General features: G+C 49.3%; 6 protein-coding genes across 6 annotated transcripts; 2 read left to right on the top strand and 4 right to left on the bottom strand.

Moving 5' to 3' along the window:
- Positions 1-318: 318 nt before the first annotated feature.
- Positions 319-1387, top strand: UREG_03605 (uncharacterized protein; the record flags this gene model as incomplete). The annotated part of the gene is made up of 2 exons (XM_002544042.1): positions 319-716; positions 943-1387. 2 exons carry the CDS (start codon positions 319-321, stop codon positions 1385-1387), a joined length of 843 nt encoding a protein of 280 aa, XP_002544088.1.
- A 979-nt stretch (positions 1388-2366) lies between these two features.
- Positions 2367-3999, top strand: UREG_03606 (uncharacterized protein; the record flags this gene model as incomplete). The annotated part of the gene is made up of 3 exons (XM_002544043.1): positions 2367-2571; positions 2621-3469; positions 3569-3999. 3 exons carry the CDS (start codon positions 2367-2369, stop codon positions 3997-3999), a joined length of 1485 nt encoding a protein of 494 aa, XP_002544089.1.
- Positions 4000-4561: 562 nt separating this feature from the next.
- Positions 4562-5938, bottom strand: UREG_03607 (uncharacterized protein; the record flags this gene model as incomplete). Its single annotated transcript, XM_002544044.1, has 5 exons — positions 4562-4569; positions 4718-4883; positions 4937-5241; positions 5469-5635; positions 5727-5938. 5 exons carry the CDS (start codon positions 5936-5938, stop codon positions 4562-4564), a joined length of 858 nt encoding a protein of 285 aa, XP_002544090.1.
- A 683-nt stretch (positions 5939-6621) lies between these two features.
- Positions 6622-8674, bottom strand: UREG_03608 (uncharacterized protein; the record flags this gene model as incomplete). Its single annotated transcript, XM_002544045.1, has 2 exons — positions 6622-8427; positions 8651-8674. The coding sequence occupies 2 exons, from the start codon at positions 8672-8674 to the stop codon at positions 6622-6624; spliced, it is 1830 nt and encodes a 609-aa protein (XP_002544091.1).
- Positions 8675-10217: 1543 nt separating this feature from the next.
- On the bottom strand, positions 10218-11916 carry UREG_03609 (uncharacterized protein; the record flags this gene model as incomplete). Its single annotated transcript, XM_002544046.1, has 2 exons — positions 10218-11707; positions 11769-11916. The coding sequence occupies 2 exons, from the start codon at positions 11914-11916 to the stop codon at positions 10218-10220; spliced, it is 1638 nt and encodes a 545-aa protein (XP_002544092.1).
- Positions 11917-14585: 2669 nt separating this feature from the next.
- UREG_03610 (uncharacterized protein) lies at positions 14586-16648 on the bottom strand (the record flags this gene model as incomplete). Its single annotated transcript, XM_002544047.1, has 3 exons — positions 14586-15655; positions 15723-16560; positions 16628-16648. 3 exons carry the CDS (start codon positions 16646-16648, stop codon positions 14586-14588), a joined length of 1929 nt encoding a protein of 642 aa, XP_002544093.1.
- Between the last annotated feature and the right edge of the window lie 238 nt (positions 16649-16886).

The raw sequence follows: 16886 nt of genomic DNA on the forward strand, positions 1-16886 counted from the left end.
TGTATTGTCACGGCCCGGGTGAATAATAATGCGGCGGGGAATCCCGAATGTGGGGAAGCTTGATGTTCTCCGAGAACAACGTCGCACGTCAGGTGTCGACTGCCTGCAATAACCGCAAGAGAGGGACCGTCACCTTCATCGTATCATGTCGCGACAGTTGAGAGGCACACGACCGGATCGCTCAGAGATTACACTCGCTATTCCTTGTCAAGCCAAGTCAAGGATTCAACTCCAGAATACTTATCCGCCAGGGCGCCCATAGCCTTGGCCAGCTTGGTTTTCACCGCTTGCTCGGATCGTTTCTTCTTCCTCGCTGCGATGCCGGAACCTCCGTATCCCCTCCACGAATCTATCCGTGACCTGGTTCACCCCGAGTACGCGGCATTTTACAATGAGCATATCATCAATAAACAACAGGTTCACTACCAGCCCCTTGCAGCGTCCCGCACCTCCGGGATCTTGATTCCTGGCGCTGGTCCAATGATCCCTGTTGGGAAAACGCAAGACTTCTCGATCAAGCGGCAGGAATCAGAAGGTCCAGACGTGAAAGTACGGTGCTTTACTCCTGCCGCGGAGAAGGAGCCTGCGGGAGGATGGCCTGTCCTGCTGTATTACCACGGTGGGGGGTGGGTATTGGGAAACATCGACACGGAGAATGTCGTGTGCTCAAATATATGTGCAAGGGCGAATTGCGTTGTGGTTACCACAGATTATAGGTGGGTTGGATGGCCTTGGTCTGCGTCGAACAAGTGCTGTTGCCGACCGTTTCCTTCTTAGACTAGCGCCCGAGAACCCTTTTCCTGCCGCTGTCCAGGATTCCTGGGAGACATTTCTCTGGGTTCACGGAGAAGGTCGTACGCTCTTGAACCTTGACGTTCACCGTGTTGGCGTTGGCGGCTCTTCTGCTGGTGGTAATCTTGCAGCGATCATGGCTCATCGCAGTGTCGCACGAAGTTTTCCACCCCTCAGAATCCAACTTCTCCATGTCCCGGTTATGGATAATACCGCAAATGTGTCCAACAACCGCTCGTACAGAGACTATGAGCACACTCCTGCCCTTCCTGCAGCTAAGATGCTCTGGTTTCGACACCATTACCTTCCAAATGAATCGGACAGATCCAATCCCGAGGCTAGTCCGCTCTTTTATCCGGACAGTGCTGCCACCTGGAACGGATTGCCACACGCGATTGTGGTTGTGGGTGAGTTGGACGTGTTGCGGGAAGAGGGAGAGCAATATGCTGCAAAGTTGAAGAAGAACGGTGTGAGTACGGACCTGCATGTGATGCAAGGTCAGCCACACCCTTTCCTTGCGATGGATGGAGTCCTAGAGGCAGGAAGGCAAGCCATAACATATATGGTGGAGGGCTGCAAAACACGGTTCTATTAATGAGATCAATGGACCGGAAATTTTTGTTTCTGATCTCATTGTCACATATCTACCAAATGCTCTGCTGAAGAGTACACAGAATTTTATCATCTTGAGATCGGCTCGTTTTTGAGATCAGTCCTTCAACTTGCTTGTCAATATTGACGCCAATAACCCACGCTCAAATTGCTGTTGACTTTAGAATATGACAGTCAGCAACCCAACTTTGGGTACGACCCTGTTGTCAACTCCACGAGAGTTCAGAGAGTCCACCATCTGAATGTGTTTATGCGACTATTCCCATGTCTCGAAGACGACCATACCCATTGCTACGTGTGATCGATGGCTTTTATACGGTAACTCCAAACAATGAATGTCGGAGTTGCTGATCTCAAAGATGATCTAGGCCGGATGCAACGTCGTCCAAATCGTCGGGAGCCGTATCCGAATTTTTCGACCAATCGTGCAAAGCTCCTCGAAAGTAGCATCACAGGCTTGACATTGGCGATCGAGGAGGGTTTGTTGCCAAGAAGATTTGCGATTTTGCAACTCTGAGTAACTCACAACTAATCCAGCACATGCAAGCGGCCGACTTTCAAACTTTGCATCTTGACTGAATGGTTGGGAGAGATGGTCTTTGCTCTGCAGTCAGCGTGTCAGGTTGGCAAGCTGTCAAGGCTCCTTTCCGCCTTTTATCTAGCCAACCGCCGAAACTGATGCTGGCCGAGCGCAGAGAGTACACGAGCACGCTATTCGAGCATTTGATGATCATCCGTATTGCTCCTGTGATCCAGTTGCTAACTAACTAGCTGATTAGTCTCACCTTCCAAGAGCTAGTTACCAGACGCCAATCCATTCCTCCCTGCTCATATTTTCAGGCGCAGATCGTGGGCAAATATAACTGTTTCTCATTCCATCTTTCTCTCATCGTGCAGACAAAATGAAGACTTTTCCTCTAATTTCTGCCAGGTTTTGATCCGCACGAAGTCCATATCCCAGCATGGAACACACGAAACATGTTATACACAATGATGATATCTCTAGGCTTGAGATTCCGCGCGATGAGGCCAAATGTCAAGGCACGAGTTGCATCAGCAGTGCTAGTGGTTTGAAAGATGACTCCGCACGAGTTTTAGACCACCGAGCTGAACGGGCTCTCTGTTTCAAACTTGATATACGGCTACTTCCTATACTCGCTGTCATGTGTAAGTTGAAATCATTGCTCCCTCCGTGTTTAAAGTTAATCCAATCTAGATCTCTTTAATGCTCTAGACAAGGGTAACATTGGGAACGCACAAACCGCCGGGTTAAGCACGGGTATGCCAAACCTATCCTCCGCAAGTGTTAATGAAACATTCTCACGAGAGACACTAGATCTAAATTTTAAACCGGGTCAATATAATTTTCTTCTGTCGATTTTCTTCGTCCCGTATGTCATTTTCGCACCTCCCATTGCCTTTATTGGCAAGCGTTACGGTCCTGCTCGAATTCTACCTGTCCTGATGCTCGCATTCGGTTCGTTGACTCTCCTCTCCGCCGCCACCCATGATTTTGGTGGTCTATTCGCACTTCGTTGGTTATTGGGAATGGCCGAAGCGGCATTTTTCCCTCTTGTTATCTACTATCTCACTACCTTTTACCGACGTGGTGAATTGGCTCGCCGCCTAGCCGTCTTCTATGCAGCGTCCAACATCGCCAACGCTTTTTCCGGGCTCCTTGCCTTTGGTGTATTTCAAATCAACGGCGGGGCACTGAAACAATGGAGATATCTTTTTCTGCTTGAGGGTGCTTGCACCGTGCTTTTTGCAGCTTTCGCATGGTGGTATCTGCCTCGATCTCCTGCTGAAACCAGGTTTTTCAATGAGGAGGAAAAAGCACTCGCCTACCGCCGCATCGAGGTCGACTCCAGCTCGGCCATTAATGAGAAAATCAAGTTCCGTGACTCTTTTAAAATATTTAGGCAGCCTACTTCTTTTGTTTTCTTGGCGATAGAAATTTGTCTTGGTGTTCCGATTCAGTCTGTTGCGCTTTTCTTGCCTCAAATTGTTCAGCGTCTCGGGCGTGGCACTGTCACAACTAACCTTTACACAGTTGCTCCAAATTGTACGGGGGCTGTTGTTCTCTTAATTCTAGCTTTTTGTTCAGACGCTTGCCGCCTACGATCGCCTTTTATCGCGCTTGGCTTTCTTCTAAGTTTCACAGGTTTTATGATCTATGCTGCCATTGACGATGTCAAGGCCCAGTTCAAACTTGCCTACTACGCTTGTTTTATGATGACTTGGGGTACTTCGGCACCTTCAGTCTTACTTAGCACCTGGTATAATAACAACATTGCCCACGAAAATCGTCGCATTCTTTTGACATCTATTGGTGTCCCACTTGCCAACCTCATGGGCCTCGTCAGCAGCAACATATTCCGTGAGAAGGATGAGCCCAAGTATAAGCCCGCTTTGGTCATTACTGGGGTGTTTGGTGCGACCGGCGCGGTGCTGTCAACCGGCCTCGGGCTCTACATGGCCTGGGACAATTACCGCCGGAACACGGAGCAGGGAGTTAAAACAGATGCCCGTGATATTCCCACAAGACGTCTCCGAGATGGCCCCGACTCTCCAGAATTCAGGTGGTTTCTGTAATCTTGATTTACAGGTTTTCGTACTTGACTTTCTTATAGCCATAAACAGCAAACGCCTTGCTATTTCAAGATCACAAAATATCTATATAAGTTTGGCTAAGCCCCTATTTCTCTGATATAGAGCTAGTTGCGCCTTCCTCATATTGTATATCTTTCTATTTCCACATTAGAAAGACATGAATTCTCAATTGCAGTTTTTATTTTAGTATAATGCTAGTCTAATCACGGCTATATATCTTCTGATATCTTTCTATATTTAAATTAGAAGGAGGGGAGTGAGACGGAATACATAAGAAGTAGGGAGTATCTTTGAGGAACTCGCTCGCGCTAAACTTTCCAAAAGTCAAGTCCAAACCGTTTTAGCTACCACCGGGTACTTATCCCAGCCTAATCCAAACCCATACATTGTGGCGCCCCGGAAACATGTTTACCTAGTCCTGACAATCGGTCCATCGAGCTTGATACCCTTCATCAACCAAGGGTCTAATACTAACTCTTCACAGTTTGGTCTCTCTTCTGGAACCCAGCAAAGCATTCGCCGGAAGTATTGCAGGAACCCCTTTTTATCTTCCTCGTCTCCGATGAGGTTAGCTCCGAGTTTTTCCAGGCTGGTGTCAGGAATTGGCACAACTCCTCTCCATTTTCCTGCCAAGAAAAGGTCATATCAGCTCCAAACTCCTGCTTTTGATTTATAGTCTCCAATTTTAGTCTTGACTTACCGTTCTCATCCCACAATGCACGGCTCATATGCGACCGTTGGGTAAACTCCAGGGGAGGATTTCCCATAAGTGCAACCATCTCGGCCATGTGCACTCTGTCGTCTTGATATGTACCACAGGGGCTTCGACCTTTGAACAGTGGTTCTCCCATGAGGAGGTGCCAGACCTGCAATTCCTTAGAGGAGAAAAGAAAAAGTAAAAAGAGGGACAAGTTCTCACCACCATGGCAACATTCCAAATATCAATTTGACGATCCCATTTCATATGAAGAATAACTTCTGGCGCCTTGTAGACATCTGGCATGACATCTTCTCCAGGAGTTCCAGCCTCCTCAAAGGTCCGAGCCGCCCCAAAATCACAGATTAATGGCAGCCCATTGCATAGATTTAATGGCCTTGTTGTATAGATATTACGATTGTCATCAACGACTTTCCGTGGTACTGGATGGGAGATTTGTGCCTCTTCAAAAGCTGGAAATATCTCAGGCCTGCTCACACTAAGGATCAAATTGGTGGTTTGTAAATCTGTAAATGATGCGACCATATTAGCTAGTCCCCTCAGAATACATGGCAGTTGTCATAGTTACCCGTATGGATAATGCCAGCTATTACATGTAAAAAATCCAAACCAACGAGAATTTGACGAAGCGAGGGCCGTATGATGTCAAGATTCAATTTTCTTTCCGGATAGTAATCTCAAATCTGACTCAGATTCAGTCCAAGAGGCTCGTGGACTAGGCATAAGTGATCACCATGGGGGCCTTTGACCTGAAAGGACCCAAGGAGTGTGCGGATGCATGATGTTCTTCCTGGATGGTCTGTTTGGGAGATAGCTTCCTCGATGCGCTTGTACATGTTTAATTCACGACCTCTCTCTGCTCCAGTTACATAGAGCTTGAGTGTGGCGTATGCATCTGTCCTGGGAACAGATCAGAACTTGCCCAACACTCACAAAGTGGACACGTATTGAAGACGGGGGATAAGGCTTGCTGCTGCACATTGACACTTACTGGAGATCACGGGCCAACCATACGGTTGAAGTTGTCCCAAATCCCAATTTCCCAAGAATCTGGTATCTTTCACCCAGCACCTCTCCCAAGCGAACAGGATAGTATTTCTCGGGATAGTAGGCGGGAAGTCGCTCCTCGTCTATGAGCTTATCCTTCTCAATCAATTCAAAGCCAGAGGATGGGAAAATCCGCAGTGCCCGGGAGGAGGACATTCTGTGTCAAAGGAAAAAGCAAACATTCCTGGCGTGGCAGCCAACACGCTGGATTCTGCAATTTGCAAAAGTGAGAAAGAACTTGCTCAAGGCTAAAGGCATTAATACTATGCAAAGAAGGAAGCTCGATAGGAACAAAAGCGCTAGCTAGGGAGGATGATGTTGTTCATTCCTCTCAAATGCAGCAGCATTTTTTCATAAAGTGATAGAGATGGCTTTTTGCCAGACTCCAATCAGGTGGCATGAATATTCCCTCTGCAATGTGGACGTCAAACATGCAGGGTGTCTGCAACACAAAAGATCAAGAAGGATTGTAATCATTAGAGTCTATAAAATCAAGCATCTGAGCTATACTACTCAACTTCTGAAGCCAAATTTCAGAAGATTGATTCATGTTGAGACTTGAGAGGTCATCATTCATAAAAAACCCATCCCAACAATGAAGCAGTAACTAATTCTCCCAGGCCCAATTTTAGTAAGATTCAAGCAAGGAAAAACAAAAGGAACATTTGAGAAAACCCGATAAAGCCCATTTAAAAAAAAAAAAAAAAAAAAAAAAAAAACCAGGGACCCGAATCCGAGAGCAATATCCTGAATCACAAAGCAAATGGCAGGCAATTCAAAGCAAGAAAGACAGAAAAACATGCAGTCATATCAGTCGTCAATCATAAATTGCTAACTCATCAGAAACATTCTTCAGGCCACTCGAATTCACCCCTTCTGGGACTGTCGCCGAGCTTTCCCGGTAAAGGTGGGACCCCATTCTCTCCTGGCGTTGCCGTAAATGCTTGCGATGGCTTTCTCCTGAGACGCGACGAGTTACCACGGTCCCCCCGACTTGTCGCAGGAATGCTAACATGCGAAATGCTTTCGGTATGTGTATACGCAGGAAAGGGCGTCAGTCTTTGCGTTTTAGCCTTTCGGTGAGGTTGATGGCGTGTGGGTGGACTGCCTAGAGGTGTACTCAACTTGTTCCTCTTCACACCGGTAGAAACCTCGTCCTCGTCCGGACTTTCTGTATCTTGTGAGTAAACGTAATCGGAGAAGGAGGACGTTGACATTTTCCGTCCTCTAGGATTCGCTGCCCGGCTATTGATCGTTGCAGGACATTTTCGTAGAGTCCGTCGTGGATTCAAAGGTACTGAGGCCCTACCACTCTGGCATTGCGTCGTATACATAGCCTGGGCTTGATCATCTTCTCGGGGTGGTTTCGCCTGGTCCTGGAGAAGTCGCTCGGAGGGTAAAGAAGGTAGCCTCGAGGGAGCAAACGCCCTTTTATTTCGCACCGGGGAAACGCGCGGTGAGGTAAAGTGGAATTCACGGTCGGAAGATAGGGCACGAAGCTCTCTTTGTGCCTTCTCCCACTCCTCTTCTAGCTTGCTCACTTTTCTCGTCAGGCGTTCTCTCAATTTCTCGGTCTTCAACAGATCTTTCATTGAGGATTGTTTAGGTAGTCGTTTAGAAACAGAGTCGACCGACGCTTGCTTCTTGCTCGGGGAAATGGACGCGAACGACCTAGTGGGTCGAATGGTGGAAGTTGTAAGCAACCCAAATTCTGCGGGAGGAGGGGGAAGGTCCTTGTTCACATTAGAAATCCGCATCATTCCCTCTCCGTCGTTACCAAACTTGACGGGGGAAGCCGTTCCCGCTCGACCGGTGTAAACTAGCTTGTTAGTCCCAGGATACCCAGCCGCCTTGAGGTCCGCGTACGCCTTTTCGGCTCTCAGCTTTCTGTCCACTGACACTTCCCGAGATGATGATTTGCTTGCATCTTGTGGTCCCCTCCATATTTCGGAAACGTTGTGCAACACACCAGAGAAGTTGAAAGCTGAAGCGAACTTTTTCCCAAACCGCACGAATCCCGGCTCCCTTGCATAGGCTGGCTCGGTATGGACCGTAGGCGATGGCAAATGAGACGCAGTCTGTGCATGTAGCTGATAAAAGCTCCTATGAGGAGACTTCCTCAAGTATGCGTCGTTTAGCGCTTCTTCCGACAGATAGGATGGTAAATTTTCTTCATTTTCGCCTGTAAATTCGGGTGGTGGCTGGACACTGGCTCGATCTCGCATGCTGCCCTCTCGGAATCGCGATCGGCGTCCCGGTGAGATAGCAGAGGGCCAGCGTGTGCGGCTTGCGCTCTGGCCCCTTTTCGACCTTAGTGAAGGCTGTACGTTATTGCTAACCGCCTGGTTTTCGATCAGTACCGAATTATTATTAGATAGAGGCCAGTCGTTGGACTTGAGACGTTTGGGCGGGGTCTCTTTATCAGGCACAGGTGTGCAGTCCGTGTCTTCAAAGTACGAATCCTCGTGAGAGATTTCTGAGTGGGAAACGCATGATAAATCGTCATCTTCTGGGATGAATAATTTGCGTTTGGATGAGCTCCTGGGGAGATCACCACCTTCTTCACCAATTGATTGGCGGAGAGATTTTTTTAGTTGTCGAGAAGCACATTTATCCCAGGCAGCATCGGGTTGGCGGTTCGCACCCTGTATGAATGGGTTAGTATACAGAATGCGAGCAATCGCCTGTTTGTGCTGGTATGTGAGATATAAGACAGAGGTGGAACTTCGAGCAAGCAAGCAGGCAACGGAATAGATAACGTATTGATAACAAGGCACATAACTATTCGAAGACTTGTTGTCGAACAAGTGGAGGATGATATCTCAAGACAGGCATATGTCGCTGTGTGGGGTAAATACGGGCACTTACATCAAGTTTCCGGCCTCTTGCCATGGTTTCCAACGCCTAATAGATCAAAACTGCAAGAATCAAAGACGTTGTTGCAGGATCAGTGGGGGAGTTCAGGTTGGCTATCCTTCAACTCGATTGCGGTTGAGGAGCAGAAAGGATCCAGGCGGCCAGTAAGAAAACAAAGAAAAAACAAAAGCAACGACGGACAAAGAGAAAGCTTTTCGAAGCGAAAAAGAAACAAAACTCCAAGCGATGAGAGATCCGCCGACGTAGCGCCTCGCGGGGTGGGAATGTTTGTTTTGCTGTTGTTGTTGTTGCGGACTTGACCAGCTTCAACGAGCAAACAAAGACGCTAGCTAGACGTGCATGGAGGACAGTGTGCTCGAGACCACTAGCTATGCAGTCGAAGCCAGAGCACCGTCAGCCCTACAGATGCAGGCGAGCAGAAGAAAGAAGATCACCTTTCCAAAGGCGTCTGGGCGATGCAGAAGAAGTGAAGTCGAGAATCAACCAAAGAGTCGTGTGGCTCGGTGGTTGCCGGGTCACCAGGCGGGAGATCGCCGGGGTCAACACAACATTGACAAGGCTATTATATCATTGATCACAGCAATATAACAGCTTAATGATATCAGTTGTTCAATTGAAAATTGCATACAGTATCTACCAGACAGTCAAAGAAATTCAACACAGAAAACAGCAGCATACATACACACACATCTGGCCAATCTGAATACGGTGGATCAAGAGCATAACCAGACGCCAGTCCCAGGGAATATTAACCAACAAGGGGAAAGAAAAAAGGAAATTGATATCAATGGATGCCCGGCATACTGAACCACCTCTTGGGGGACAAGGCAGAGAGAAGAAGAAGCTCCCGCCACCGTGTTCAAAGACAAGACTCTGTCCTCCGGATCAACTGAAAAACGTAGCCGCCCATCCCGCCAGATATTTTGTTCAGCCCTCTGCTCTTCAACCCTTTTCGGTTCACTAAAATGCCCTGAATATATACTTTCGCACTCGGCTCGTCGGATTGCAAGCAAAGAGTATGTCTCGCAACAAAAACAACAATTAGATCACTTCAAAAAGGAAACATGCTTTGAACCCGGCGCGCACAACCCGCGATCAACTTCGCAAAGCGGCCAGTCGTCACCCCCTTGGTCCACGGCTCATATGTACTCCGACGCAAAAGCTAACTGTGTCCTCCTTTATTCCAAGGATAGGCTGCCACCGCTCTGATATAAATAGCGGAGATAATCGAAAGAAGAGTGAAAAAGGAAATAAGTGGCTACCAAATGTGAGATAGGAGGGGAAGGGAAATAGTAAGCACAAAGAAAAATAACGAATGAAAGATGTATCTTTAAAGATCGACAAGGCCGCTGTTCACGGGCCAGAAGGGTTCCTTTTCCTCTTTTCTCTCTCCCTCTCCCTCTTTCTTCTCTGCAAAACTGAGTCCACACATGTACAGTCAGGAAATATAAACTCTGAAGGAACGGCGGGTGGTCCATGTTCACATGTTTCTGGCATAAACTTTTGGGTGTGAGGAAACTAGGAACTGGATGCCGGCGAAAATCCAAAATAAGAGCACTTAAGCATTCATGCCAGTTCTCCTTTGAACTTGTCTTCCATCGGCTCGCAAATATGTCATCGTACCATCGGAGCCCAGGTCGACGCTTGCGGGTCCCTCGACTTCCGCTAGGATGTCGGGCCGTGCACCGTCATACAAACGACGACTAAGATGACCAGAGCCAAACGTATCACCGTGGGACCGTTTGCCGGACGACATTGATTCCTTGTAATCCCACTGTCTGCGTGTAGAATCATAGGTTGCTGGGGTGGTCGGTGTGGAAGGGACTGGCGGGGGCTCAGAGGCAATGATCGCCAGAGGCGGGACAGCATATTGAGATTTGCTAACAGGCGCCTTGTGGAGAGGAGACGGTGGAGGCATCTGTGAGGGCTGAGGATATCCCTTAAGCTCAGCCGGGGAGTCGTGGGTACGGGGGTTGTAGTTGGGCAAAAAGTGTGTTGAGATTGGCGGTAAGCTGGGTCTTCCGAGGTCTGGTCTTGAAGACTCAACCTTTAGAGGATATTTCTGCGGCTGCGAATCCAGAGCTGGCCCGGAAGAGGCCTCCCTGCTGTGCGAATATCCAGGACGCGGCGACGGGTACATGGTAGGTTGCGGGGTGGCCGGCTGCATACTCACCGGCGGAGCACTGTACTGAACCTGAGGAGCACCAAATGTCAGATGGGACTGAGCCATTGGCGCGGGGCTTGGGCCCGGAGGAGGCGGAATCGCCACAGGTTGCTGATAAGGTGCTGGAGGATAGGCATAGTCTTGCACGGATGGGGCCCGCCGAGGCGTGGGACAATAGACATAGGGGTGGTCAACCGAGGCGTTGCTTGTCGAGCGCGGTCGCTCAGTCGGCGTTCCCGGATAGTTGTCGGGGGTCATGTGTCGGTCATCGTAGCCGCCGTTGAAATCCTTATTTCCCTTTTGCTCGCGGCGTCTCATCCGGACATCACGGCGAATACGCACGCGGCAGCCCTGTTCTGCGACGGTGCGACTGAGCATCGTGCTTTCAGCCAAGCCGGGGAACTTCTTGGCACTATAAACGGTAAACGGCGTCGTCTTCACGTCGAGACGGAAAAAGATGTATTCATCGGGCTCGCGAGGTTCACCGATTTTGTTCAGCGTGGGCAGAACCGGTCGTGGGATGCCACGATCTTTATCCTCGTCTTTCGGGTCCTTGACTTCTTCATACAAACTGAAATTCAACCGGTAATACCCTTCGTGACGAACAGACAGGTCTGGGAAGATGAAATAGCCTGCCTGCACGGGTCGATCCAAGTATGCCACACCGGCGACCGGTACACCAGTCAGGACGGGCGGCGTGGCAGCGCTTTGGCTTTGTCCTCGTCCGTGGGCAATGGGGCGGGCCCATTCTAACGTGGTGAAGAGGAAGAAGTTGGCGTTGTAGGCGAATGTGATGTCGGTCTTGTTCATATCATTCTGGTCCGACTCGTAAACGCGTAATTCAACCACCGGGGGCGGGTCGACAGGGCGACGGTCAGCGGATGCTAGAGGTTCGTGTTAGCCTCCACGCCATGCGAAGCCATCATGGTAATAATAGGGCCTCACCCTTGGCCCCAGCACCGCATGCTCTTGCCCGTTCAGGCTGCTGGATGACCTTGAGGGTGTAGGTGAGTTTCTTCCCTTCCCTCGTCGTGCGGGAGAACGAGCTCTCGGTCTCGTTCTCCGGGTTAAGAATGGATTCTTTCGACGTCATGGCGATGGATATATTTTCTTCAGCTGGATGTAGTTAGGAGTCCTGTGTTCTTGTGTCAGTCTAGGTATGAAGCAGGACCTTGACCACGGGACTCGACCAGTGGATGTATCGATGTACATACGTACCATAGGCAGGAGGAAGATTTGAATAAAACTGATGTTTTCTTTCCCAGTGAGCTCGACTGCGCGCGCTGGCTGTTCGACAATTGTGTTCGGCGCTTGGGTGAAACACTGGGGGTCGAAGGCTTTCGAGAATCGAGACAAATCTCCACTCAGCACGAATCGATCGATATCAGCTCAGAATGATTTCGAAATTTCGGCTTCGAAATCAAGCAGACGGCCCTCTCCTGCGTGTTGTTGTCGGATCGCAGATGAAGCCCAAGGGGGGAGGATTGAAGTTGTGAAGCGGTTTGGCAGAGTTGAGAGCACACTTAGCTTGTGCAACGGTTCGTCGAAAAGTGGGAATAATCAAAAAAGGGCCCCAGACTCCAGTGCCGGGGCGTGGGACTGGGATTCATCCTCGACGGGTCAGGCGAAGGGAGTCCAACTCAATTCTTGATTAATATTCAGCACGCCCAACTCGTTTCTCAGTGGCTGGCGGCGCAAAAATGAGCCAGGGAGAGTGGAATTACGACCCAGCAGCACCCTCACCACCCCTGCTTAGCGGGCTGCACACGGCGCCAGGGAGCAGAGTGATAGGCCCGTCCTGCAGATTCCGTGATGCACGCGAGTGTCCACGGCCTCGTCCACCCGTAATTGCGGTCATGGGCCTGCACTCCTGCCCTCGCTCAAAGCAGCGCATCTTCCGGCAACCTGGTTCATCAGCACACTGACTCCTCCCTCGGTTTGGGAACGAATCACCGGGCGCCGCAACCCGCCACGCATTGCTCAAGAGCAGGAAAAGGGCTTTCTGCATGACAAATACCGGCGTGATGGACTTGGATGAGTTCTCGCGAGTCTGAATTGGGTCGCTCGCCGGCGCGAACTCTCTCCCCTTGCTCGGTGGTGGCGGTTCCGTGTGTTCACCATGTCAATAGCAGACTGCAGTCGATACAGCACCCGTACCGCCGTCACACTTGCACCCTGCAGCCAGCGCAACCAGCGCCAGCTCTAGCGGCCTTGGCGGTTCCATTGCAGCCATGCCAAGAACCCGCCAGGCCGTTCCAAGAGCACGCGAAACAGAACCCTGCCCTTCTATTGGCTGGGGTTGATGAGCTAAACCCACTGGCTGGGATTTAGGTTTGGCCCCAGCAACCTTCTTCTCCAGGCCGGGTAACAAACGGTATCGACTCTGCAAAGGGGATTTCAGTCTGTCTCTTCCATTAATTCAGGCCATCAAGTGCCATCAGGCGCTTCAGATAATACTGCACAATGCACTTCTTCCCACAAATCTGCCCAAGAGTCATCCGACAAACCGGATGGCAGCTCCAACAAACACAGATTCTCCAGAATGATCCAACCCATTTCCGGCAACTTTGGATCTTCCCCAGGTTTCAACCAACAATGCAGAAAGTCTCTATGAATAGGCATCCCAAACTTCCTGTCGCTCTTGGTCCAGCCACAACTCAGAGGCCACTGACATCAGTCCTCCCTTATTCACCATCACAAAAAGTCTCTTCCGAATCATCATGAGAAAATGCTCTCCTCTCGTCCTGAGGCTCAAACCTCGCTTTGCCTTCCAATCCATATCCATATTGGCAAAAGCAACAAGAGTTTCCTTTATTCTCACAGACTTATCCTTCCCAGCGCGTCCTCCAGGATCTCCACGGACTGTTGACTTATGAAACAATTCCATTTTCCTGTCAAACATTGTGGTACCGGTCCGCACAGAGTACGCTGTCACCGCTTGGACATGCAATAAACAACAGGTTCCCGTTGAGACAATGTCAATTGTTGTACAAGTCGCCTTGTTGGGTTCCAGCTTCCTCTGAAGAAGCAGCCAGAAACCGCCCCCGAACCCCCTTCTTGAGATCAGACCCCAATATCTCAACCTTTCTTATTAAGCACTGGTTTTGAATAACAAGTGCGGTACAAGACAGATTCTGTATCACGATGGAGCTTCTCGAGCTGAAGTTGTTGATTATCATCAGTCCCTGCTTCTTGTAGAATTTTGAAATCCAGCCTGGCATTGGTGCCATCCACTCAATAACACTGTTGATGCAGGGTCCTTTTGCATTGTACTACAACTTCCATCTTGTTTTCTTTTCTTTTCTTTTCATCTTTTATTGCGCGTATGGAAGATGAAATCTGAAAAGTCATAATCCCCCATTGCAAACACTCTCAGTGGCACTTGTCCTTTTGCTATAAAGGTTTAGTGCTAATGGCATTGCACTGAAGTGTGATTCGCCCCCAGAATTCTAAATGTTTCCCTAGATTTCACCTAGAATTGAATTGCCTCCATTTGAACTCTCAAGATAACCCTAGCTTGAAGTTCTCTGAACATGAGCAGCCGGAGACCTACTCCATAAGATACTTGCAGTTTTTGCAGTTTTTGCATTTCTCGGTCTCAAATGATAGAATACTATTCCGCACACGGCTACGGAATACATTGGGCTCACCTCCAGGTATTCAGCATGGCGGTTCATCCTCCCTATCCTCTTTGTTTAAGCTCAAAAGAATGCTACCCAACTAGATCTTGAGTAGTATCTTCCTATCAATTTTTCTAGTCAATCACCTTCCACCACCTCCTTTCTTCTGTGTTTTGTCAACCACATCAATCCACTGCGGTTTGATCCCTCTATCACCAAGGACTTTCTCCACTGTTCGGCGATGGTCACCCTGAACCAGTACCTCCATTAACCCTTTAACTGCTCCAACTGCTTGACTCACGCTTGTGCTACTTGCACACTTCTTTTGCAGCTCATCACCCAGCACCTGAGGAGATACGCCAAATGTCTCCAGCCCCGTCAGCCGCGTTACAACCTTTGAGCCAGTTCGGCGCTCAATCAGCACGGACGCTTTAGGAAGAGCCCCGGCCTTGGGTTTTACATCCCTCAGAATCTGACCCGGCTTCAGGATTGCGTGATATGGTGCGCAAAGGGATGGGTCGTCAAGCAGTCTCTTGAGCAATGCGTCCCGCATCACTGTGCCACGTGTCAAAATGGCCAGGTCGGCTTGGGAGTTGGAAGACAGGATTTTGTTGCTGATGAATGGGTTTAGGTGGATAATGCGGGGATTCGAAGGAGAAATAATGGATGGCTGCTGCGATGAGAGGTAGTCGTTTAGGCGTTTTGACACATCAGACGCCGAATAGTAATTGTTGATATCGGTGTTTGCAAGAGGCGGGAACAAGTCTGGCGTAAGTTTGCCGCTTGGCCGGTAAATGGTCTTGACATTGAAAGACTCCCCTAGCTGTGCATTTGCGGGTGCTTTTGAGGACGGTTTGCTCTCTGATCCAGCCTTTCGCGGAAGCTTGTATGGTTCAAACATATCTACCCTTCTGTCATTAAAATCAACATCCAGGATTATCGTTTCTCCTCCGCTTCGATCTTTTGACTTGACCAATCTCTCCTTGTCAAGATACTTGACGAATTTCTTGACATTCTTCCATGAGGTCTTTTTAATTTGATAAAACTGAGCTTGCTGTGGGGTATATACCGGTAAAAACGGGGTTATCAGGTTAGAAATCACAAACGACGGCTGAATAGGAAAAGACAGCCCGTGATTCTGTTCACTCGGGTTCTTCTCCTTCTGTTGGTGAATCGCATACAGAAACGCCCTGAAGAACGCCTCGTCAATCTCTGTGGAAAATATTAGCCTTGGTCGCTACTCGATAATCCCTTTGAACAATCATTAGTGGCCTCTTACCTTTGGTTGTCGGCTCCTTTTGTGGCTCTTCCGGTGCATCTGTCTCTTCAACGTTCAATGCGGCATCGTCACTCGCTTCACCCTGGCCAATCTCATCCTCGCCGTTATCTTCCAATTTCAACTCATTCACAGCTTGGTCCAAATCCCCAGGGGTACTGAGCCAACCGCTGAGGCTCTCCGGTGCAGATTGACCGGGACTCCCCGTTGAGCTCCAGCTCCATAATTCATCCCCGTGCCATTGTATACCCTTAACAGCATGACCTTTTAGTCCCTGTACCTGACCAAGGCTAGAAACGTCAACTTCGCATACACCCACAAACGTTGGCACGCTTGGCTTCGCTATATCGGCCACCGCAACGACTGCATTTTTAGTCGCCCCTTCAGGAAATGGCGGTCCGTTTGTTAAACCTGGTATCATGAGGTCGGCACCGTTATACAGCTTATCCATCACCAGAGATTGTGTATGTAGCAACGGAATGAGCCTGGGATTGCTCCATAGCGTATAAACCGTGGGGTAGATGCGGCCATCGGTGCCAGGGCCCTGTTCGAGTCTAACCCACAAAACTCTTTCCTCTCCTTCAGGATGTGTTCCTACATAGATTGTTCCTTGAACTGGCTGAAGATCTGGGCCCACCGTTGTAGTAAAACGTCCCGATTGGGTGTTCTCTGGGAGGAGGGCATTGCGGATGGTTGCGGTGGTCGGGGTTGTTTGTGTCGTCGAATCTCCGTTTTCGGTTGTTAAGCAGGGAGCCTCAGGGAGCTGTAACTTATACTGCTGTATAATCTGATCGGCAATCTTACGTCGGTCCGATGAGCGGAGAGGAGCGAGTGTTTTAATCTGTGAGCATCTGTTCAGTAATAAATCACCTTAACTGTAGTGGCGGCCCGCGGGGTGGGGCGCTCACTGCTGGCTTTTTCTTGAACATATTGAAGAATAGCTCCGTCCAGGAGCGGCGGTCCAAAATTTAAGGAGTTCGAGGGAACAAGCGGTGTTTGTCTGTCGAGCTCAAGCTCCCAGCGACATTTGTTCACAGCTGCGGGGGTTCCCAGTGACTCGCATTTGAGATTATCCCAATGCGGGGCAACAAAACCCAGAATTTCATATCGCCAGCAAATACAGATATATATCGAACGTGAGAGGGATTATCAAAGATTTAGGCCGTT

This window comes from Uncinocarpus reesii, genomic scaffold, assembly GCF_000003515.1.
Source record: "Uncinocarpus reesii 1704 scaffold_2 genomic scaffold, whole genome shotgun sequence".
NCBI lineage: Eukaryota > Fungi > Ascomycota > Eurotiomycetes > Onygenales > Onygenaceae > Uncinocarpus > Uncinocarpus reesii.